We start from the raw sequence: 25,845 nt of genomic DNA, 5'->3' as shown, positions 1-25,845 counted from the left end.
GTAGCTGTCCAATTCTCTTACAAAATGCCTGATATTATCACAGGTATCTGTCCAATTCTCTTACATTGTAATTGTACATAGCTTTACAACTTCCTCTGGCACGTCTTTTTGCGTAGGCACCAGTCTGTGTGGAAAAAGTTGCGCCTCGGGTCTCTTCTGAATCTTTTCCACCTCACCTTATACCTATGCCTTTTTGTTTAAAACTTTTCTACTTTGGGGAAGAGACCGTGGCTATTCACCTTATTTATGTCCCTCATAATTTTATAAACTTCTATTAGGTCATCCCTCAGTTTCCGAAGATTCAGGGGGAAAAAAAATAAATCCAACCACTCCATGTAATCCAGACCTTTCAGACCTGACAACATCCTTGTAAATCTCCTTTCCTGTTTAATCATATCCTTCCTGTAGCAAGCTGACCAGAACTGTACACAGTACTCCAAATGTGGCCTTACTAATGTCTTCTATAGCTGCAATATGATGTCCCACCTCCTGTACACAATACACTGACCATCTTCACCACCCTGTTTACCTGCGCTGCCACTTCCAAGGAACTATGGACCTGCATCTCGAAGTCTCTCTGTTCTACAACACTTTCCAAGGCACTATCGTTTACTATGTCAGTCCTACCCTGGTTTGCCTTGCTAAAATGCAATGCTTGATCTTCATCTGAATTAAATCCTATCCCCCATTCCTCAACTCATAGGCCCAGGTAATCAAGATCCCATTCTAATCTTAGATGATCTTTTTAACTTTCCCCTATACTATCAATTTTAGGATTGTCTGCAAAACTACGATACTATCTATATTCACATCCCAATCATTAATATAAATAACAAACAACCATCAACCCAGCACCAATGTCTGTGGCACATGACTTGTTGCAGTCCTTCAGTCTGACAAAATAAACCCCTCCACCACCACCCTCTGCTCCCACCTTCACGCCAATTTTGTATCCAATTGGCTAGCTCACCCTCAATCCCAAAAGATCTAATCTTATCGTCCAAAGTGATCTCATCACATTTTTGCCACCTTGATTTCCCTATTGTGTACTCCAATGGCCTTTATACTCCAAGATATTCACTTGATCCAGCTGCCTATATCTGAATATGTCTCCTTTTTCTTGACCACGACCTCAGTACTCTATCCAGTGTACCTCATTGCAGCCAGAATCAATCTTCACTGTAACAGGCACAAGAACATGTTTAAAAATCTCTCACTTCTCAGTCGTCCCCTGACCGGCAAACAGCAAACTAAACACAGACTTTAACTTGTGGACCAGTCACATTTCTTTCCATAACTATTTTAAAATTAACAAAATTATGGTCATGGAACACTTCAGTCACCTGTCCTTCCTTACTTCCCAAGAGGTCAAAATCTTCCCCTTTTCTAGTACCTACCTACTGACAGAAACATTTCCTGATAGAATTAGAGGTGGAGGGTAAAAGAGGAGATGTCTATGACAATCCACAGGTGACAATCCAAACTTATCTGTAAATCAAAAACTGAACTGTAAGGGAAGAATTCAGGAAAATTAATATCATCAGGACATTGGTACCTGTACTAGCAAATTGTTGGATGTTGCAAACTGACAAGTCTCCAGCCTGACCAACTTCATCTAAAGGTCTCAAAAGTTGCCAACGTGATAGCTGATGTATTGGTTTTAATTTCCCAAAATTCCTTCCATTAAGATCCAATTAGATTGGACACCAGCAATTACAAACAAGTTTGCTTAACATCTCTCATCCAAAAAATGTTAGAGCTTATTTATAAGGATAATGTAAGCTTGGGATTTAAAGAAAAGTAATTTATATAACTATGCAAAAGAATAAAACACAATGTTTAACTCTGCAGGTGATAATTAAGGGAGAAAGAGAATGGATAATAATGAACCATAAGAATAAAACACAACGTTTAAATCTGGAGATGATAATTAAGGGAAAAAGAGAACAGACAATAATAGACAATAAGTTAATTGGAGGATAGTAGTAAACTCACAATGGAACTGAACGTTTAAATTGAGCATAACTGTCAGGGTGAACTGGATGGGCTAAAATGATCTGTTTCTAAGCCATATTTATTGTAAAATGCTAGGTAAATATAACCTGTTAAAAAAAAGTCAATCTTATTACATATTTATTTATGTCATTATTATTCCACAATAGTTTGGTAAGGGTGTAGGGGTAGGTGATCCATTGGGCAGTCGATACATGGTATGAATTGTTTAGAACTCATTATAAAATGTCCTGCAATACTTCATAAGAATGTTAATGGACAACATATATTTGGATGTAACCAATAGGTTGGTCAAAGAAGTGGGTTTTAAAGAATATGAAAAATGAAGAGACAAAGGAATAATTTAAAGGAAGAATGTTAGAGTTTAAAACTAAGCAGCACAATCAAATCTACCAATGATGGACTAATAATAATCAGGATTGTATTTCAAAACACCCGAGTCTGTACAGTAGATATGTTGAGGATAAGATAACACCACCAGTGATCAATCATAGTATTGAACTAGTAGTCATGCACAAAAATAACTTGTACAGTACAGTTTAGAGTTTGCAGAACATTTATTATTTTTGTAATTGTAAATAGTCTAACATTTACAATGTGTATTTGATACCGTTAATTGGTTGGTTGGTTTCCAATGCAATTCAATTGCAATGAATAAATATATTTTAAATGTTTAAAACCTAATGTATTCCAACAATAACTCTGTACTCCTGATTACACCATCAAACAGTTAGGCTCGATGTAGAATTAACTATTGTTGAGTATGGAATGAGCATCACTTTCACACATATAGTAGCAATCAGACTCACAAATACAAACATACATAAAGCATAATGATAGCGTGGGACACACAAATGATGAACAGTAATTTAATTGTTTTTTTTAAATACTCATTATTTGACGAACTTACCATTAAATAACAAAACAAAATTCACCATAAAATCACAGTCAAAGATTATTAGAGTTATATTAGACAATTTCTGATCAATAAAATTGACAAATAATTGAAAATAAAATTAAAATGACTTCATTTAGTACAAATGTGCTTTACAAAGTAAGATGTGCTGCTTTGGAGATGCTGTGTATTATTGAGGGCCATTTTGAAGATTTGTGGCAGACTCTTGTATGATTTGCCATGCACATTGGATATGTTTACTTTCAACTGTGCGTCCACATATGGCAAAACGGAGGACAAACTTGTCTCGAAGTTGACATGGCACAATATGAATCTTCCTTGCATCATTTATCTTTTTCAGAAGTTTTTCATTTAAATCATTTGTGCCCTTAAATATAACAGAAATACACCAAATAGGTCTTGAATAAATACATTGCAACATATTTTAATTAAATACAAACGTTCTGCTGTAGAGGTTTAGAAACTTATGGCATAGGAGGGTGGTATTTGGCATGTCATGACTATGCTGGCTCTTTGAAGGAGCAGTTAAACTTTGTCTTCCTCCTTTCCTGCTTTGGTCCATAATCCCAACAGTCCCTCAACTTCAAGTACATGTTCAACTCTCTTTGTAACTTATTTATGGAATCAACTTCAAATATCTTTCCAGTTTCCAGTTCTCCTAATCTCCAAGGGTGAAAATGGTCCTTCTCTCTTCCAGAACATTGCCAATAAATGCTTTACTCTATAATTTCCAGCTATTCTTCCACAGCAGATAAAACATTGATTATCCATTCCAAAATCCCCTCATATTTAAAACTTTTAATAACTCATCGCACAACATCTCCAATCCAACAGAGAATAGTCTCAAATTTCCAACCTCTCGTCACAACTGAATTTCCTGAGAACTCATCTGTACTCTGAATATTTCCTGATGTGTGGTACCCAGACTAATACTAACTGAAGTCAGTTTAATCTCCTCACTTGTGAATTTGTTGCCTCTATTTATAAACAAACGTAGTTGTCAGTTACTTTAACAATCTAGTGAAAATGTCTCACCACTTTTATGATCTACATCCATAGCTTCCTTAAAATTTCAATGCAAGCAGATGGGATATGAAGACAGCATATGGGATACTTACCTTTATCAGCCATGACATTGAATATAAGAGCAGGGCCATCAATTTACAACCTTGTGGCGGTCCCTGGGGGGTAGGCCACTCCTTGGATCATCCCCCGCGCCGATTGAGGGACAGGGGCATTGGTCTGCCATGGGGTTTCCAGACGACCCTGGGTTTAGTGCTCTCGAGGTGTGTGTGTGGTGTACTCTCGCTGTTGGGATTAAAAGACTACTGTTTGAACCCGCCTGGCGTCTGGCCTTTTCCTGACCTTGTCCAGGCCACTACACTGGTGACCCCGACGTGATTCGAACACGCAGCCTTCTGATGCTGGTTACGCCACACCTGGAAGATTATGTACAGTTCTGGTTGCTACACCATAGGAAGGGTGTGATTGCACAGGTGCAGGGGAAATTCATTAGGGTGCTGTCTGGATTTCAGACATTAAGGGATTGGACAGGCCTTTAGTTTAGAGATAAAGCATGGAAACAGGCCCACTGAGTCCATGCAGACTGACGATCATTGTACACTAGTTCTATCCTACACACGGGACAATTTACAGAAGCCAATTAACCTACAAACCTGCATGTCTTTGGAATGTGGGGGGAAATTGGAGCACCCAAAGAAATCCTATGCGGTCACAGGAAGAAGTACATACTCCATACAGACAACACTCAGAGTCAGGATCGAATCCAATTTGTTTTCCCTGGAGCAAAGGAGTTTGAGGGCTGATCGAGGTATATCAAATTATGGACGGAATGGATAGGTAGGTAAGAATCTTTTTCCCTTCATGGGATTTTTGAAAACAAAGAGGGAATCTGAGGGGAAACATTTTCATACAGGCAGTGGTTGGAATCCATAGGAGGTGGTAGTGGTAGATACTTTCTCGATATTTAAGATGTATCTCAACAAGTGCTTGAATCACCAAAGCAAAAATGGCTATGGAGCACTTGCAGCGAAGTGAGGCTGGTAATAGTTGAATTATTAGCATGGATAAGGTGGGCCAAAGAGCTTGTTTCTGTGCAGTTCTGAATGATTCTACAAACCACCACAGAACTGTCCTGGACTTGCCCTGCATCAGTACTAGAATCGAGCCTTTACGCTTTACGTATATGCAAGATTTGTCCAGGTTCCAAAGCCAATCATTTGTAAATACAATATTATGTCAGGTGCCTGATGTCACAAAGCAGTACTGTGACTACAGTGCTGGCAGCAACTTTTGTCTACAGATCCTCAACATCCGAACCCAAGTTCCTTCGTACTGAATGTTAATCATCTGCTTGGCTACTGTCATTGTGATACAATGCACCTTATTGTACTTCAGTTGCTCTGACAAACTGCAGTACCATGTTTATAAGGAGTAACCTTTGTCTGGAAGTAGCCAACTAGAACAGTGCCCTGGGTTTGTGAATTGTCTTTAATTCTTTGCAGTGAAGTGAAAAATGTCAATGAAAACATTTCAGGTTGTATGTGTCAGCTCCCTGACCAATAATTTTCTTTTAAGTTTGAACATTATCATCCTGACAGTGCCTTGACTAATGACGGCCAGCATCCTTATGCCTTCTTAACCATGTTATCTACCTGTGCTGCCACTTTCAAGGATCTTTGGATCCACAGACCATGTTCTCTCAATACGCCCAGGGGCGCCATCATTCATGGTGTATGTGCTAGCCTTGTTAGTACTCCTAAAATGCACCAACTCACATTTCTCAGGAATAAACTACATCTGTAATTTCTCACCCCTGTTCATCATCATATAAAGATACCACCCTGCAGTTCAAGTTCCACACCGTCAACACTTACATCAATCTTAGTGTCACCTGCAAACTTTTTGATCATGCCACACATCCACAAGCAATCATTTACGTATAGTACAAACTGCAAGTCGCAGAACAAATCCTGTGTCACTAACGTCCAACTAAAAAGGCAATCCTCTACCTTCACTCTCTCATCTATTGCCAAGGCAATTTTGGATCCAGAGGGAGGAGAAACAAGTGACTGCTGATGCTGGAAACTAGAGTTGAATAAATAAATTGTTTGACGAACTCAGCAGGTTCCACAGATGCTGCCACAAAGCAGCATCTGTGGAAGCAAAAGGGAAGTGTCGCGTTTTGAGTTGAGACGCTACATCATGACTGGGATGGGTAGAAAGAGGAAAGATAGCCAGTATGTAGAAGTGCAGGGGAGAAGTAGAGATTACCACCACAGATCTGCTTGGTGGCTTACAATGCAATGGTATGAATATTGGATGGTATGAATCCATAAAGACTCCTCACACCCTTGTAACGGACTGTTTGAACTACTTCCCTCCGGCAGACGTTACAAGGCCTTCTACGCCCAAACCTCCACACTCAGAAACAGCTTTATTCCCAGAGCTATAGCGGCTCTGAACCGGCCCTGCTGTGTCCCCCAGCCACCCCTGGACTGTCTCCCTCGGATGGTCACGTCACACAGCTTATTTATTTATTTTACTTTTCTTTTACATCGGTTGGAAGCTGCATACTAAATCTCGTTGCACTGACGTGCAATGACAATAAAAGATATTATTATTATTATTATAGAATTTTCCATTTTCACACTCCCATGTTCCTTTTGCCAGTCCATCAGTTCACTTGGTTCTCCCTCCCTTTGTTCACTTTTCCCATCCCTTCCATATTCCCTGAGCTGGCTTCATCTGCCCATCATTCCCTTCTTCATCTGATTCCATCTCTCACCTACTGGCTCCTGTCCCACCCCTCCTGCTCATTTCTGCATACTGGTCAAATTTCCTCTTCCACCCAGTCCTGATGCAGCGTCTCGATCCTACCTAGTCTCCACATGGGACCTTGTTTGAAGGTGTAACTAAAATGTATTGTAATCATATCTACTGTGCTGTCCTCATCAACGCACTTTGGCATCTCCTCAAAAAGATTAAAATCAAATTGGTTGAACCTAGATCTGCCATGGAAAATTATGGTTATCTCTGATCAATCACAGCATTTCCAAGTGGTTACTAGTCCTGCCCTCAGATTTTTTTCCAGTAACTGCCCTACTGTTGATGTTGGACTCACAGGTCTGTAATTACTAGAGCCAGGATGTTTAGGCGCCAAAAAACTCTGAAATCGGCAGGCAAAAAGGCATGAAAAAGGCATTTATTGACAAAAAAAGGCATGTATTTCCACCACTAAAATATGGTTAAAATTGATAATATAAAGATGTACTACATTAAATGATCAGTTGCCTGGTTGCACATAATTACTAGCATTTTTTTCAAATTATCTGGTGTTAAACGATGCCGTCTGTCAGACAGAATATGCTTCAGTTGTGAAAAACTTCTTTGTACCCTCAGCTGAGGTCACTGGTGCATACCCGAAACAAGCTACCAACTCTATATTCATGTCAATATCTTGTGCATTACACCTGAGAATTTTGTATTTCTTCAAGGTTTTTGTTAGCTAAAATCACTCTCTCACATTTTCCTTATCTTTACCTACATCGCCAGGAATTTTACTGATATCGTCAGTTACTTTGTTGAAAACCTGCAAGTTATTCACTAATGTTTCGCCACGTTTCCCAAGGGAAGTGAAAGCTTGTGGGAAGTTTGCAAAATTGGAAGCAATAAACACAAGATCGCAGTGGAGGGACTTTTTCTGCATGATTTCATTGACGATCCTGACTGCAGCAGATTCTTCTTCTTCAAAACAGTTGATGATTTATTTTATCTTTTCAAAATTTGCAGCATAGTAGAGTACAGCAGAGAGCCATGTACCCCAACTAGTAAAAATGGGTTGAAGAGGTAGCGGAATCTCGGGTGTCATTTTCTTGAACAACTGCACATTTGCTTTGAGGAAGATTTTCTTGACATTGGAAACAAGGCGATCGACATTTGGAAACAAGCTACGTATGTGCTTGGCAATTCTATGAAGTCCTTGAGCTAAGCATGTCAAATGCAACATTTTGGGTCACAAACAGAAGAACATTCTTGTGTTTTATGCCTTCTGGTCAAAGTACAGCAAGTGAAGTTGTAAACAACTGAGCAATAGTTGAGCTGTTTGACTTCTCCTTTATTTGCGATGTCAACAAATACTCCTTTGACCTGCTCCCAGTGTATCGATGACCACATTGGCAACATATCTCCCCACAGCATCGGTTTTCTCATCTATTGAGATCCATATTGTGTTGCATGCAACTTCATCTCTAATTTTCTGCACTACAATGTTGAAGTTGCTGTCAACATAATTTTTCTGTAATGATGATCCGCTTGGTATATGTTCCTTTGTGTATTTCGCTAAAAAAAACTGAGATTTGTTTTCCAATTTCCACAGTGGAATTCCAACATCAATGAATGCCTTGCACAGATCACTCGAAAACACAGATTTGCGATAAATGTAGTGAGGAAACAAGCTTGGGTATTTCACTTGGGTAGTCTACACCCCAGCGGTATCAACATTGACTTCTCTAATTTTAGATAGCACTTGTCTTCTCCCTCCTCACCCTCACCCTTCCAGCTCCCCTTCTAGTCCTACTGTCTCCGCCTCTTCCTTTCTTTTCCCGCACCCCCCATCAGTCTGAAGAAGGGTCTCGACCCGAAACGTCACCCATTCCTTCTCTCCATAGATGCTGCCTCACGCACTGAGTTTCTCCAGCATTTTTTGTCTACCTTTGATTTTTCCAGCATCTGCAGTTCTTTCTTAAATAGTTCTTGGAGAAGGCTGAACCAGCGGGCAGTGGCACGAACGAATGAATGACCGATGGTGGCGCCCCCGGTTTTGCCCCGGTGGTGGAAATTTTCTTATATTATACTATGTTAACCAGTTAATAATAACATTAATATTAACGTGTTAACAAAATTGTAATCACGGTACAACTAGAGAAAATAGCACGACCTTTCAGCAAAACGGCAAAAAAAGGCTGATTTAGGCACTCAATCGTGAAAAAGGCATTATCTTGGTGAAATCATCAAAAAAGGCATGAAAAGGCATTTATGGAAAAATCCTGGCTCTAGTAATTACCAGGTGGGCAGCGGCACGAACGAATGAATGACCCTGCTGACTATTTTGTAAAGAGAGACCACATTAACATCCTTCCAATTATCTGGTTCCACACTTGCATACAAGTGAAGATATAACAATCTCAGCACGAGCTTCAGCAATCTCTTCCTATGCCTTCTGCAGCAGCCTGGAATAAATCTCATCTGATTCTGGATATATATCCACCTTCAAGCTTCAAGCCATTGTGCACCTCATCTTTATTTATGGAGACTTGCACTTGAATTTCACTTACTGTCTTATTGAATTTTCCAACATTGAAGTAGTTGGAATGATGAAAAGGATTAATTTAGACCTCACCATTATTTTATGGTTCCACATTCAGATTGCCTTCTTGTCCCTAATGGGCCCCACTGGTTCCCTGGTTATTAATACATTTATAAAACAACCTCAGACTTAAGACAACTTCGAACTTACACTTTAATACCCAGCTGCTATTCTCTATACCTGCCATATGCTTATTTATATCTCTTTATCCAATCCTTGATATTCCTCAACATCCACGGTTGTCTATATATGTTAACCCCAGCTTTATTCCTTGCAGAAACACGATGGCCTTGAACTCTTGTTATTTCTCCTTTGAAGGCTTCCAACTATGCAGATGTAGACTTACTTGCAAGTAAATGCTCCTAATCAATCAGCAAGGTCCTGTCTTATTTCAATGAAATGGGCCTTCCCCAAAGTTAATACCTTTAATCCTTGTCTATCCCCATCTTTTTACACAACAACATTGAAATATACAGTTATGGTTAGTATCTCCAAAATGCTCGTCACTTAGATTCGCTCCACTTGGCTGGTTACATTCCCCAAGGCAAGATCCAGTAATGTTCTTTACCATGTTGGCCTATCTTTAAACTGTTTTAAAAAACACCTGAAAACATTTCAAAAATTCTGCCCCCTCTGAGCCTTTAATGCCTAGGCAATCCCAGTTAATATTTGGGAAATTGAAATTTCCTGCTATTATAGCCCTATTTTTAATTACATCCCAAATATTTGTCTTCACGTCCATTCTTTTAACTCCTGTTCACCGTGAGGTGGCCCGTAATCAATCAGTGTGATTGCATTTGGAAAAGGAACAGAGATGTAGGGAATTTTTCAATCGTTTGAAAGAAAGTGGCAGAAGAGATGAATAGCCTCTGTTTTGTGTTCTTGTGTCCAATATTCAGAGGAGGTTTGTTGTGGACCATACTAAAGGGGCTGTCCCACTGTGGCGACCTAATTCGCGAGTTCAGACGAGTTTGCCCTCGAGTCATACTCGCAGCATGGTTGACACGAGGTCCTAGGACGTCTTTGTAACTCTCCTTCATGCTTAAATGGAAACTTAGAAAATAGGTGCAGGAGTAGGCCATTTGACCCTTCGAGCCTTCACCGCCATTCAATATGATCATGGCTGATCATCCAACTCAGTATCCTGTACCTGCCCTCCCCCCTGATCCCTTTAGCCACAAGGGCCACATCTAACTCCCTCTTAAATATAGCCAATGAACTGGCCTCAACTACCTTCTGTGGCAGGGAGTTCCAGAGATTCACCACTCTGTGTGAAAAATGTTTTTCTCATCTCAGTCCTAAAGGATTTCCCCTTTATCCTTAAACTGTGACCCCTTGTCTTGGACTTCCCCAACATCGGGAACAATCTTCCTGCATCTAGCCTGTCCAACCCCTTAAGAATTTTGTAAGTTTCTATAAGATCCCCCCTCAATCTTCTAAATTCTAGCGAGTACAAGCCGAGTCTATCCAGTCTTTCTTCATATGAAAGTCCTGACATCCCAGGAATCAGTCTGGTGAACCTTCCCTGTACTCCCTCTATGGCAAGAATGTTTTTCCTCAGATTTGGAGACCAAAACTGTACGCAATACTCCAGGTGTGGTCTCACCAAGACCCTGTACAACTGCAGTAGAATCTCCCTGCTCCTATACTCAAATCCTTTTGCTACGAATGCTAACATACCATTCGCTTTCTTCACTGCCTGCTGCACCTGCATGCCTACTTTCAATGACTGGTGTACCATGACACCCAGGTCTCGTTGCATCTCCCCTTTTCCTAATCGGCCACCATTTAGGTAATAGTCTACTTTCCTGTCTTTGCCACCAAAGTGGATAACCTCACATTTATCCACATTATACTGCATCTGCCATGCATTTGCCCACTCACCCAGCCTATCCAAGTCAACTTGCAGCCTCCTAGCATCCTCCTCACAGCTAATACTGCCCCCCAGCTTCGTGTCATCCGCAAACTTGGAGATGTTGCATTCAATTTCCTCGCCCAAATCATTAATATATATTGTAAATAGCTGGGGTCCCAGCACTGAGCCTTGCGGTACCCCACTAGTCACTGCCTGCCATTCTGAAAAGGACCCGTTTACTCCTACTCTTTGCTTCCTGTTTGCCAGCCAGTTCTCTATCCACATCAATACTGAACCCCCAATACCGTGTGCTTTAAGTTTGTATACTAATCTCTTATGTGGGACCTTGTCGAAAGCCTTCTGAAAGTCCAGCTAAAACACATCCACTGGTTCTCCCTTATCCACTCTACTAGTTACATCCTCGAAAAATTCTATAAGATTCGTCAGACATGATTTATCTTTTGTAAATCCATGCTGACTTTGTCCAATGATTTCACCACTTTCCAAATATGCTGCTATCCCATCTTTAATAACTGACTCTAGCAGTTTCTATGCTTGAGAGTAGTCCTCGCGTGCTCAAGGGCTCAGCTAGGTCGCAGCGTATTTTTCAACATGCTGAAAAATGCCCGCGAGTAAAATAAAGGTCGCCATGGAAAAAAATCTATATTTTTTTACTCGTGGGTTTAGATGAGGTAGGTCGTAGTGGGTCATAATGCCATTTGTAGATAGTCAAAGTCAATCGAAGTTAGTCGAAGGTAAAGCTCGTTGAGAAAAAAAAGGTAAGTAAACCGACCGGTAATGTTAAATGCCCGCTAAACTTTATTAAATGTTGGCTGGCTTCTTAAAAGTGTCTCCACTCCTTCTTCCCCCCCCCCCCCCCCCCCCCCCCTCCCCTTCACCCTCTCTAAAGGACTTACCGAACTGTGCACGCCGTCTTTTACCTTCCGGTGTGAATTTCAGACAGCACTCCCCCGCTTTCCCCGGCCCCCACCTTTGCGGTATGTGTGTGTGTGCGCAGACGGTTGACCCGACTCGCGGTTTCATCGCTGACGGTCGATCCAGCTCGAGGTTTTTCAGGCGAGTGAAAAGTCGCGTCAGTGGGACAGGCCTTTAAAGAAGCTCTGCTTGCATGTACATGGAAGTGCAAACCAGGAACGTTCCCAGTGGCTGTGGATATCAACTACAATGTAGATCAATGCACAAACCAGGAATGGTCCCAGTGGCTGTGGATATCAACTACAAATGCAGAATTCCATGCTAATATGGAAAGGTTAGGAGAGGAACTATCGGGAGCTCTTAAAATATGAACAATATTTTTTCTACATACCTTTATTCTAAAACACACCAGTCCCAATATCACATCACCAACAATTTCAAAACGCTCATCGTGACGTACCAAGCTCTCAAACTCATGCGATAGAGCCACGTGCTGCAACACGTAAACACAACATGGGTAGACATTGAAATATTAGCATTTCATCATTATACGTTTAACCAAAAATAAAAGATTTCTCACAAAATCAAAATAATGTAAAAGAAAGCCCATAATGTGAGGTTTAGTTTCATTTACAGATAGAAACAGGTCTTTCGGACTACAGAATCCACGCCGACCAGCGAATCCCTGCACACTAATGCTATCCTGCACCCTGGGGACAATTTACATTTATACCAAGCCAATTAACCTACAAAGCTGTATGTCTTTGGAGTGTGGGAGGAAACTGGAGAACGTACAATGTCCGTAGAGACAAGTATCAGTAGTCAGGATCGAACCCGGGTCTCTGGCGCTGTAAGGCTGCAACTCTACTGCTGCGCCACCATGCCGACCATACAGCAATGTTTTTGGAAGATTAGAAAATAGTTGCATGCTGCATTTATTTCTCATGATTTAACCAAGCTTAAATTGTATAAATGATCTTTTCCATGTGAAATCATGCCCGCTGGGGAATTGGTCTAGGCATTTCCAAGCACAATTCACTTTAGTGCATCAGATGGTTTCCCAACAAATTCTGTGTGCATCGTCACACGTCATACACCATAAGTACTTTCCCTTATTGATCTACACTTGAGTTTGAGTTCAACATACAAGTTGTGTTTAAACAGGCATAGTATTGTACTTTTTTACATTTACTATTTATAGGGACATTCGCAAACATTGGGCATTTCAGAACCTACTCCAAGCTTAAACATTGTGCAAATGTTCACAGAGTGCATTTAAAGGAACAGGCAGTGATTTTCTCACTATTTAATTGTGAAGATATGCTTATTCTACTCAGCCACTCCAGTGATCGAGATAAATGTGCCACCTGTGGCTTTATCAAAATGGGGTAAACAGATAGTACACTGTATTGCAAGGATTTTACAATGCACCTTAAAGGTGTTTTCAATATTAATCAGTACTTGTTAATGCTGGTCCCTTACCTTGCGAATAAATTCTTGAAGTCCTTTTACTCCATACAATCTGAACACAAACCACATTTTCAGAGAGCGGAATCGGCGTCCCAGAGGAATCTGCCAGTGCTGAATGTAAACATTGTCACTTAAAACATTATCTTCTACCGATTAACATAGTGATTTACATCTGCTTCATAACTCCTCAGGGTTTCCATGTGGCTTTAAATAATCAACTTGGCATAAATTCTCCAAATGCTAGAAGTGGAGATGCATTTCAAGCTTATGCATTTATTGCCTGTAATTTCCTCGATCATCAATAATGTAATTGTATCAAAAAGTTAGCAGAGGCAAACACACGTGATTAACTAGTGAGAGTTAGTATGTGACTATATTCTTAAGGAATGGAGAGCAGTGTAAGCATAAGGAAGCTGCAGAAGGGGTCAGTCATTGCCAATGCAAAAGGCAATAACAAGAGGAGGCTTTCCTTCGATTCTTTCCTTAATCTTGTTGGTTTCTAACTACTCAGTCTCTCAAAGGTAAATAAAAAGCTAGAGAAACTCCGGGTGAGACAGCATCTATGGAGTGAAGGAATGGGTGACGTTTCGGGTCGAGACACTTCTTCAGAATGATTCTCAGTCTCCCAAAATCAGTCACAGCTTAGCTTTGTTCATAATGTACAAATGTAGGTCTGCACTTCACCAGTGAATTTTAGGAAAATATCTGAGAAAAGGATCTAACACCAAAGATCTTAGAACAGCTTTAGGGCAATATCTCTTTCTCTAAAGATAATAGCTGGTAATTCAAAAAAGGGTATTTAAATAAATATGAGAGAATATAATGGAGAGTGTTCTTTCAGTGGCTTTCTGCCACAAAGCAGACAGTTTCCTGGCAAATTCGACACCAAATATCACATTCTAATTACATTTGGACATGTTAGTTCCACAAGGAGGAAGGAGCCATCTTGGTGAACGGCTGCTAGCCAGCAGCCGTCTGTTTTAATTCGCTTTTTTTATAGTTTTTAGTGAGTCCTGTTTTTCGTTCGTTGGGGATATGGACTTTTTAATGTGGGGGGTAGGAGTCAACTTTATTTCTAGGTCCCTACCTGGTCGGTGAGGCAGCTTTTTCTCCGGGCTGCCCGTCGACCAGGGGACCGCCCAGCACCTTGGCCTCGGTGGCGGCACAGCGCTGGAGCGCTATTGCGGAGCGGAGCGGGCGATGCCTTGCCTGGGTCGCCGCGCTGGAGACATTGTGTCTTCCCCCACAGTGGTATCCATTGTGGTGGGATGATTTTTTGTCTGTAATGTAATTCTGTTAGTCTTTGTCCAAGATGGTTGCCGTGAAGAGAGAGTGGCCGCTGGCGCCGCTTTAGCTGCCGCTGCTCTCTTCACATTGTGTTTTTGATTTTCTGTTTTTGGACTGAATTCTGTTTTTAATTTGTGTCTTTGTGATGTCTTTATTATTTATTTTATTCTGATTATATGTTTATATTCCTGTTAATCTATGTAAGGTGTCCTTGAGATGTCTGAAAGGCGCCCAATAAATAAAATTTATTATTATTATTATTATTAGTTACATGATAAAATTCTTAAAATGTCACCAACAAGCTGTATAGTGCAGTTTAATGTCTTCAAGATCCCAAGGTGTGAAACAACAGCTGTGAACAATCATGGAACTGTGAATGAATACAGAGATTCCAGGGGATCCCTGAAGAAACATACTGCCAACAGATTAGAGAGAGCTTGGTCCCCTGCCATTCTTTCATTCTCTCCACATTCATGTGCTGCGGCTGTTCCTTCTTTACTTCTTCCTCCATTAGAGGGCCATTGAAAGATAAGCTACACCTTCTTCAGAAGAATTGAAAAAGAAAGGTCATTGGAGAAGGTGCGAAGACAAAGAGTGTGAGCGATAAATGCAACAGTGTAACAAGGTGTCTGGTTTATTAAAACAGTTATGTACAGATCCTAGCAGACAAGGTAGTGGGGATGTACTAGTTACTGGATAGCAGTAAGAACGTGTTAAGGAAGTACAGAGCTTAAATTCTTTGTTCAATTTCCCCACTTCCATCCTATACAACAGTTTGGAAAGCAATATATAATGATGTAATTTTCTCAAAGTGAAGTTGTGGCATTAAAGGAGTGTAATGTCTGATAGTTCTGCAGCATTGATTTTTACTAAGGCAAGTGGCAGATGTAGAGCTACCAATAAAACATACGTGTTGAAGTCAGTAAATTGCAGTGGCTGATACAGCAAACCAATGTTAGATCATAAAATGTTAACAACATACAAAAAAATATTCACAGAGATATATAAATTACTAGACTAAATGTGACCCGTTGGGCCCCATGTTCACACGGGAGGGCTGGTCCCCCAACACAATATTCCACCTCTCCACCAATTCCAATATTGGTGGCCAGTGGGAGGGGGTGGGATGGGTTCTGGAGTGCTGGGATGGATGTTGTTGGCTGAAGGGACTGGTTTCCAGAGGGCTAGTATGGACAATGCGAGCCAAATGGATTCTTGGGGTGGCAGCTCAGTCACTCAAGCCTGATGTGCTGGCAGCTCACGCGACTGGTGGGCTGGCAGTTGACTCATGGCTATTCCTTGAAATTCCATTTCAAGCAGGATGCAAGGCCACCAAATTCAAATACAGTTTCCTACCATTTCAAGCAGGGTGCAAGGCCACCAAATTCAAGTGCAGTTTCATGCCATTTCAAGCAGGGTGCCAGGCCCCCAAATTCAAGTGCAGCTTCATGCCCTTTCAAGCAAGGTGCAAAACCAAATTCAAGTGCAGTTTCGTACCACTTCAAGCAGGGTGCAAGGCAACCAAATTCAAGTGCAGTTTCATACCACTTCAAGTAGGGTGCAAGGCCACCAAACTCAAGTGCAGTTTCCTGCCACTTCAAGCAGGGCGCAGGGCCACCAAACTCAAGTGCAGTTTCAAACCATTTTATGCAGGATGCAAGGCCACCAAATTCAAGTGCGGTTTCGTACCACTTCAAGCAGGGTGCAAGGCCAACAAATTCAAGTGTGGTTTCATGCCACTCAAGCAGGGTGCAAGGCCACCAAATTCAAGTGCAGTTTCACACCATTTCAAGCAGGGTGCAAGGCCACCAAATTCAAATGCAGTTTCATACCATTTTATGCAGGGTGCAAGGCCACCAAATTCAAATGCAGTTTCATACCATTTCATGCAGGGTGCAAGGCCACCACATTCAAATGCAGTTTCATACCATTTCAAGCAGGGTGAAACCACCATAAAACCACACAAAACACCACACACAGTTCAGTAGACAGTATGTTCAGTTGATTCACAGTTCAGACAGTGTGTTCAGTTGATTCACAGTTCAGACAGAGTCGTGACATCTCCCTCCCCCATCTTGCAGAGACTGAGTAACACACACATTTCCGGGTTTTATGATCCCTCCCCCCTCCCACCGGGGCATGGCCTTCATGGCATGATTGACAGGAGAGAGATTCTCAACATTTTTTAAACACTAATAACACTTTTATTTTTCATTGATGGGAAGAATCCTCTGCACCTGATGAGAGGAGGGGGACTGAGTAAGATGGCCAAAAATCACAGCCGTAAGTGGTAGCGTTTTATCTAAAATCAATATACAGTGCAAACAAGGAGTTGTCAAGTTTAGACTTTTAATCATGTGGTTTATTTCGAACCAACCACCACCAACAACCATTTGGAGTGCTTTATTTCAATCCAACCACCACTAAAAACCATTTGTAGTGCTTCATTTCGAACCAACTACCACCAACCACCCACCATTTGCAGTGCTTTATTTCAAACCAACCACCATTTGCTGTGCTTTAATTGAAACCAACCACCATTTGCTGTGCTTTAATGTAAGCCAACCACCACCACCAACCACCATTTGCTGTGCTTTATTTCAAACCCAACCACATTTTCATTTTCAAACCACATTAAGGGCACTCAAGGTCAGTAAAACCACACTCACAGTTTAGTAGACATGTGTTCAGTGTTACAGCTCAGACTGAGAGACGTGACCCTCTCCCCCATCCTGCAGAGACTGACTGAGGCACTCAACACTTCCCGGTTTTATAGTCCCTCCGGAAGGGGCGTGGCCTTCAGGAGAGAGAATCTCAACATTTTTTTAAACACTAATAACTCTTTTATTTTTTCATCAATGGGAAAAATCCTCTTGTCCTGCACAGCGGAGGGGGACTCTGAGTAAGATGGCCAAAAATAACAGCCGTAAGTGGCAGCGTCTTTTTCTAAAATCAATATACAGAACAACAGGAAGTGGTCAAGATCAGACTTTTAGTAATATAGATAAATGTACTTGCATATAGTCTTCAACATCTGTGATCTAAGAGGTACTGATAATGCCAATCAACTATGTCTCCTAGATCTTATTCTATATTTGCTACCAGTGCCTTTGTAACTATGTATATAGCAATCAATATTTTGTGTAAGAACATTTCTGAACATCAGCTGTTAACATTAAAGGCACCACAGGCTGAAGGTGTTTATCAATTACTACAGTAATGATGATTTTGACATACTTTCCCTACAAGTTCCCCATCATCCCGATTCAAATTCTCCTTCACCTGCTCCAAAACAGACACATGCCCAGTCTTTGCAGGAAGAAGCCCAAATGGTCAGCACTTCAAATCCATGGCTTTCAAAGAATATTCTTTTCACCATAGAAAGTAGATTCTTTAGAATTCCATCTCACATTAGTAACCCACGTTTGGAAAAACCACATTCCCATTCACCACCACGAGGCTTCACCAGTATCTTTGGCTCAAGAGTGATCAAACTTTCCTTGCTCTCCTTAGTTTGCTCCTGCAATCTTTGCACACATCAGACAGATTACTCTCTGACCAAAGGAAGTCTCATATAAAGTTATGTTAGCTCGCCTTTTTAGCCTCATGCTCACATGTGTCTTCAGCAAATTCCACCTGCAATAGTGCCAGAGAGACTTTACCCACAGCTGAACCCACAAAATGTCCTTCTTGTTGTCTGTCTTTGCCGCACCTCATCTCCGGTTGTATTGCCTTTTGGTGTACAAGGTAATGGTATGATAGACATAAATCTCTCATTTTCCCATGACTACTTAATTGGAACGGAAGCTGTAACTCTATTCGGCTTGTGTTTATCAGCTAATGTTTCTTCAATTGCAGTAAATTTATTTTTATTACTACAAGCTAAAATCTAAAGGCTGCATGTTATATTGTTTATTAAGGTACCGTTGCACATGCATAAAAGCGATTGCTTTTAGAATGTCAATGTCCAGCTGCAGTTAAAGAAACAGCTGTGTTCTCAAGAGACAATGGTGTCTGATTTCTGTGGGGAGATAACACGGAAACTGTTATTTTTCCCCTAGACATTTTTTTTTTTTTTTTACACACACACAACAATCTTTTTCCTGCTTTTAATTTCAAAAGTAGTTTTTAAGTAGCTCTCTGGTTCACGATCCAAATTGCATTATAAACAATTTATCCTACGTAATACAAATAAGTGCTGACACGTCACTTGCATTATAGCAAAACAACCTGTATTCCTGTACATGTCCATGATTCATGGCTCTGGTTGTGCCATCAGCATGTCGCATGACTCCAGCCCTACCATGAGCAAAAATATCATCTTTTCTCTTTCCTTATCCTTGACCAGATTGTTCATCCTTAGAAACCTGTTCCACATACAGGGAAAATGGCTGGATAGTTCTTCAATTCACCATGTCCACCATGTGCACTGCCTGCCATCATTACTGTTGTATTTGAAGAAATTCATTGCCATGGATTGAGTTATTTGCGCAGAACAACATTGTCTTACTGCACCGTCAAGCAGTAACATCTCTGACTCAGCAGGAGCATCTCTGCAACATCATGTCTGGTGGTTCTTTGGTACTTACTAAGGCAAGTAACAGAGGTGGAGCTGTCAATAGAGCTGTCAATTCTTTATTGAAGCCTGTCATGTGCAAACTAACACCAGTACAACAATGTATAAACGTTATACCAAATAATACACTCAGCTCTCAAAAACACCCTACCCTCATACATGCTTCATCTTATCAGGAACAATCGGCAGAATGACCTTATGCTCTGGAAAAAGTAGACTGATCTCACTAAAAATAAATAATTTTGAGAGGAGTTGACAGTAAATATTCTGAGAATATTTCTCCTGATGGAGGAATGGTAAACACAGACAGATAATCTCCTTTAAGCAGCTACTTTAAACAAAGGTCAAGACATTTCTTGTCTTGGAGGTTATGAATCTTTGGAATTACCAACCCCAGAAAACATGAAGCACATTAAAGGCTGAAGCAGATTTTTGGACTGTGTGAGTCAAAACAATGGGCAGGAAAGTGGAGCTGAGGTTTTGATATTACTGACTGGTACAATAGGTTTAGCAGGGCCACCCGGCTTATGCCTCTTACATTCTCTGTTCTAATATTCTTATTCCAAATGTTTGTTGCATTATATGCATTCATTTAACTGTAGATGATTTCTAAATTGTGAATGACACTAATACCTCTTTGGCTCATTTAGTAAGGGCATCATTTTATTAAGTCATCTTTAACCAGAAGGTCTCATATGGTCCAGCGGTTAGGATTCCTGGTTTTCACCCAGGCGGCCCGGGTTCGACTCCCGGTATGGGAATTGAAACTTTTAGAGGAGGCACGCTGGTGCAGCAGTAGAGTTGCTGCCTTGCGGCACCAGTGACCGGGGTTCAATCCTGACTACGGGTGCTGTCTGTACAAGTTTGTATATTCCCCTTGTGATTGTGTGAGTTTTCACTGGGTGCAATGGTTTGCTCCCACATTCCAAAGATGTGCAGGTTTGTAGGTTAATTGGGCTTCGGTAAATTCTCCCTTGTGTCTAGGATAAATTGGTGATTGCTGATCGATGTGAACTCAGTGGGCCAATGGGCCTGTTTCCATGCTGTATCTAAACTAAGCTAAGCTAAGCGAAGCCAAGGTACCAATGTATTTTCTTTCAGCACTGCTTAGCTTTCTCCGCTAGATGGCGGCAGAGATTCCAAGTTGACTTCTGAATCTGGTGAAACGCCAGCAATGAGTTTCTGCTCTGAACGTTATCTGATAACACGTGTGTCACTGGAAAGGGATTTGGTTTGATTGCACATCTCATGATTGTTGAGCACTTTGACGATACAGAGTTCAGACTCATTATTATTTCAAGGAAGAATCGTATTAGCCTTGAAGTGCAGCTAAAACATTAAGGAAACCCAAATTACAACAGCAAACATACGTTTAAAAGAACAGTTGGGGGCGTGGATAAATGATCACATGCAAAGTTAGCTGGAAGCTACAGTGCTAAAGCTGCCCAAAACCGCAGCAATTAACTGCAGCAATCACTGGTAAGCACACTCACCCTATAATCAGTGATGAGTCCTGGAAATAAAAAGAGAAAAGTTACTTTAAAATGAAATTAATTTGTTTAAATAAATCAACGCAGCTTCAAATAATTTGTTGAATATTTGAGATACTGATATTGAAGATTCTCATAGAGCAGGCAGAATAATATGCAGACAAAAGAGACGGCAGATACTGGAATCTGGAGTAGCAGAGAATCTGCTGGTTGAAGCAAGTAGGTCACAGCATACACCATGGAAACAGACTCTTTGGGCCAACTAAGATGCCCCTCTAAACCTTTCCTATCCATGCACCTGTCCAGTGTCTTTTAAAGGGGTTGGACAGGGTAGATGCAGGAAGATTGCTCCCGATGTTGGGGAAGTCCAGGACAAGGGGTCACAGCTTAAGGATAAGGGGGAAATCCTTTAAAACCGAGATGAGAATAACTTTTTTCACACAGAGAGTGGTGAATCTCTGGAACTCTCTGCCACAGGGGGTAGTCGAGGCCAGTTCATTGGCTATATTTAAGAGGGAGTTAGATGTGGCCCTTGTGGCTAAGGGGATCAGAGGGTATGGAGAGAAGGCAGGTACAGGATACTGAGTTGGATGATCAGCCATGATCATATTGAATGGCGGTGCAGGCTCGAAGGGCCAAATGGCCTACTCCTGCACCTATTTTCTATGTTTCTATGTTTCTAAATGCTGTTATAGTACCTGCCTCAACCACCTCCTCTGGCATAGATGGGTGGAGCAGCATCTGTGGGGGGAAGAAATGATCGATGTTTCGGGTCGAAAATGTACACCAGGACTGAGGTGAGAGGGAGGCAGGAGGTATAAAGAAGAAAGGAGGAAAATATAGAAACATAGAAAATAAGTGCAGGAGTAGACCATTCAGCCCTTTGAGCCAGCACCACCATTCAATATGATTATGGCTGATCATCCATAATCAGTATCCCGTTCTGGCTTTTTCCCCCATATCCCTTGATTCCCTTAGCCCCAAGAGCTATATCTAACTCTCTTGAAAACATCCAGTGAATTGGCCTCCACTGCCTTCTGTGGCAGAGAATTCCATAGATTCACAACTCTCTGGGTGAAAAAGTTTTTCCTCATCTCAGTCCTGAATGCCCTATCCCTTATTCTTAAACTGTGACCCCAACATCAGGAACATTTTCCTGCATCTACCCTGTCCAATCATCTAAGAATTTTATATGCTTCTATAAGATCCCCTCTCCTAAATTCCAGTGAATACAAGCCCATTCGACCCATTCTTTCATCATACGTCAGTCCCGCCATCCCGGGAATTAACCTGGTGAAACTAATGCTGCACTTAATAGAAATAATGTCCTTCCTCAAATTAGGAGACCAAAATTGCACACAATACTCCAGGTGTAGCCTCACCAGGGCCCAACACAACTGTAGTAGGACCTTGCTACTAAACTTAAATCCTCTCGCAATGAAGGCCAACATACCATTGGCCTTCTTCACTGCCTGCTGTATCTGCATGATTCCTTTCAGTGACTGATGTACAAGCACACCCATGCTTCATTGCACCCCTCTATGTCAATACCCTATCCCCAATACCATGTGCTCTAATTTTGCACACTATTCTCTTGTGTGGGACCTTGTCAAAGGCTTTTTGAAAGTCTAGATACACCACATCCACTGGCTCTCCTTCATTCATTCTACTTGTTACATCCAGAGAGGCGAAACAGCAGCAAGAGGTGAATGGTGGACCGAGGAGGGCTGAAGGATTATGGGTATATGGAGCCAGGCAGGGGAGGGGAAGGAATGATGTTGTGTGGCAGAGGCAGGTTGTTGATGAATGGAGACAGACGGAAGAGGAAAATAAAAGGAGAAGCCAGATGGGGCCAGTTGAAAGGAAAGAATGGTGAATGTGCAGGCAGCTGAAGTAAGGTGATAAGCAGAAAATGCAAAAGCTGCCAGTGCTGGAATCAGATTAGGAAGGAGGGTGATAGTGGGTCATTGAGTGAGAGGTGAATGACGGATGGAACCGGGATGAGACAAGGTCTGGGGTGAAAGGTAGAAACAAGGAACTGCAAACGTGGGATTACCAAGGAAAGACACAAAATGCTGGAGTAACTCAGCAGGTCAGGTAACATCCCTGGAGAACTTGCATAGGTGTTTTTGGTCGGGACCCTTCTTCAGAAAGCATGTGGGTGAAATATGTGTGAAGTAGGTGGATGGAAACAGAAAGGGGGTGGGAGTGGGGAGGTGAGACTAGATGATGGGGGAAGGTATGGGAATGGGGACAAAAATAATTGGAGGACTGGGAGAGAACTAGAATGATCGAAAGGGACAGGGGCAGCTCAGACCATGATAAATAAACTATTCTTTTGATTTAGCAGTAATGTTTTATATAATATTTTAAACTAATAGGTCAGTGTTCACACGAGGTTCAGCCAGTTTTGGCAGCCAGGATCTATTCTCAGTCTTGGGTACCTGTGTCTGTTTGAAAATGACTGAGTTGACTGCCTCAGGTAAGAGATGGAAACTCAGTAACACAGTAGCAGTACTGGTGCCAAATCAAACACCTAGTATCCAAATTTGGAACATTCTGTCCTGTGATTAATTTCCCTTGATCAACGACAAAGGGAAAAACAGCCTTTTATTGCCAATATGGGGTGGAAGATTGCAACCTTCACGTGGTCCGCCCTGTTTCGACTAATGCAATCAACTCGACGTGCACAAACAGAAGATCAAATAGAACAAGTTGTCCTACAACTTTAGGCTGTGCACGCCACACGAAAGAAGAAGATTGCCAACATCACCATTGATCAACTGGTGATGATGTGTTATATGTAATTTACGTTTATAGGATACAAATGATGGGAGACAATGTCTTTAGTTTAGTTTAGTTTAGAGATGCAGCGCGCGCGAAAACAGGCCCTTTGGCCCAGCAAGTCCTCGCCGACCAGCGACCCCCGTATAGTAACACTCTCCTACACACACTAGGGACAATTTATTTTTACATTTACCAAGTCAATTTACCTACATACCTGTACGTCTTTGGAGTGTGGGAGGAAACCGAAGATCTCGGATAAAACTCACGCAGGTCATGGGAAGAACGTACAAACTCCATACAGACAGCACCTGTAGTCTGGATCGAACCCGGGTCAACGGTACTGCAAGAGCTGTAAGGCAGCAACTCTACTGCTGCGCCACCGTGCAGCCCTTTTGCAATTGCCAGTTTATGATCAGGCATGTTATATTGTTAATAAAAACAGAACATGACAGAAACAAATCTCAAATCAGACAGCATCTTTTTTTTAGGTACACAAAAAAGCTGGAGAAACTCAGCGGGTGCAGCAGCATCTATGGAGCGAAGGAAATGGGCAACGTTTCGGGCCAAAACCCTTCTTCAGACGTCTCCGGCGCTGTAAGGCAGCAACTCTACCGGCGCACCACTGTGACTGTGGAGAGAGTCAACACATATCCCTGTCCATTGGCACAAGAAACTACAGATGCTGAAATCTTGAACACAAAGTGTTGGAGAAACTCAGGTCTGGCAGCACCTGCGTAGGAAACAGACAGATGACATTGTTCGGTTGGGACCCTTCTTCAGAGTATCCCTATCCACAGATGCTGCCTGACTTGCTGAGTGTTTCAGATTTCCAGCATCCGCAATTTCTTTTGATTTTCCTTAGATTGAAAGGATGTTGTGACAAGGCAGGAATTCCTTGCAACTGAATCCTGGGACAAAATTTGACCTTGCACTGCTCGGATTCCATTCTAGTCAGTCTTCGTTTAGGGTTGGGGATAAATGTATCACTAAATTTCAGGATTATTTCATCAAGAATTTCTTTGAAATCCCTATTCTTGATTGAAATTTAGTAGCTATGACAGATGTGGTTTCTAAGTCATAAGCTTGTATCGATCTATCCAGTGTTTCAGGTGTAGAAATGAACTGCAGATGCTGGTTTAAACTGAAGAAAGACAAAAAGCTGGAGTAACTCAGTAATGTGAAACGTCAACCATTCCTTCTCTCCAGAGATGCTGCCTGTCCCACTGAGTTACTCCAGCTTTTTGCGTCTATAACCAGTGTTTCACTCTTATGATCTCTATAAGTGAACTGTTTGTGGTAAATCCCCACTGTCGCCTGAATTCCAGTCAGGCTAATGGGAATATTCTCAGTCTCATGTCCCCTTTTCCTGAAAGTTTACTGCCTGGACAACTAATGGAAAGGTACTAGGCAACCGAAAAATAATTGACTGAACTATCCCTCTGCACACCTTGCCACTCCACACCCCACTCAGCCCTCCTTCCCATTTGCTAATTCCTGTTGCCATCACATCATAGGGTTAGTGTCATTTTAATTAGCATCTTCCCCATTCAATCTAGGCTGAATACATATTTATCATATAATAATTGTATATTCCTGCACACCTTGCATCCCCAGTTCAAACATTACTTGGGAATACCTAAGTGAGCTATTCCAGCCATATCCACAATGACCTTTAGCCTAACGCTATGATGTGTTGTCAGCAAGAATTAGATCTTGTGGAGACTATGGAAGAAATGTCACAAGATTTTGATCAAGAAGTGATAAGTTGAAGTAGATGTAGGAGTTACTTGAAATGAGAGAAATTAACGTCCATACCAGTGGGTTGCAAGCTGCCCAAGCACAATATGAGGTGTTGTTCCTCCCATTTCCTTGTGGCCACAATTTGACAGTGGGGAATTCCCAGGACAGAAAGTCAGTAAGGGAATGGGAAGAGGAGTTAAATGATTGCCTACTGTGAGATTGTTTAAACTTGGTCTCGCTCATGGCTAATGGGAACCAACATCTGCAGTTCCTTCCTACGCACTTATATCTAATGTGCTCAGGACCTGTTCTCTGTCAGAATGATCACATCCAGGAACTAGGCAGATGCACAGAGCTGTAACAAATGAAAAATAATTCGTAACATGG

The 25,845-nt window shown here is 41.5% G+C and overlaps 1 protein-coding gene and 1 non-coding gene across 3 annotated transcripts in view; one reads left to right on the top strand and one right to left on the bottom strand.

Moving 5' to 3' along the window:
• Window positions 1-2,551: 2,551 nt before the first annotated feature.
• Window positions 2,552-25,845, bottom strand: part of ddc (dopa decarboxylase) — an 82,799-nt gene continuing 59,505 nt past the window's right edge. For both annotated transcript variants that reach the window (XM_033049987.1, XM_033049994.1), the window contains exons 11-14: window positions 20,935-20,954; window positions 13,591-13,689; window positions 12,500-12,601; window positions 2,552-3,296 (exon numbers count right to left, since the gene is read on the bottom strand). In XM_033049987.1, the coding sequence (XP_032905878.1) occupies window positions 3,099-3,296; window positions 12,500-12,601; window positions 13,591-13,689; window positions 20,935-20,954 (419 nt within the window). In that variant the 3' untranslated portion in view covers window positions 2,552-3,098. The remainder of the gene's footprint in view (window positions 3,297-12,499; window positions 12,602-13,590; window positions 13,690-20,934; window positions 20,955-25,845) is intronic.
• trnae-uuc lies at window positions 20,131-20,202 on the top strand. The gene has a single exon. It is a non-coding gene; the product is annotated as a tRNA-Glu (tRNA).

The sequence above is a fragment of the Amblyraja radiata genome, chromosome 2 (assembly GCF_010909765.2).
Source record: "Amblyraja radiata isolate CabotCenter1 chromosome 2, sAmbRad1.1.pri, whole genome shotgun sequence".
In the NCBI taxonomy this organism is placed as follows: Eukaryota; Metazoa; Chordata; class Chondrichthyes; order Rajiformes; family Rajidae; genus Amblyraja; species Amblyraja radiata.
Note: the sequence above shows the minus strand (reverse complement) of the source record. Positions and strands in the feature narration are given on the sequence as shown.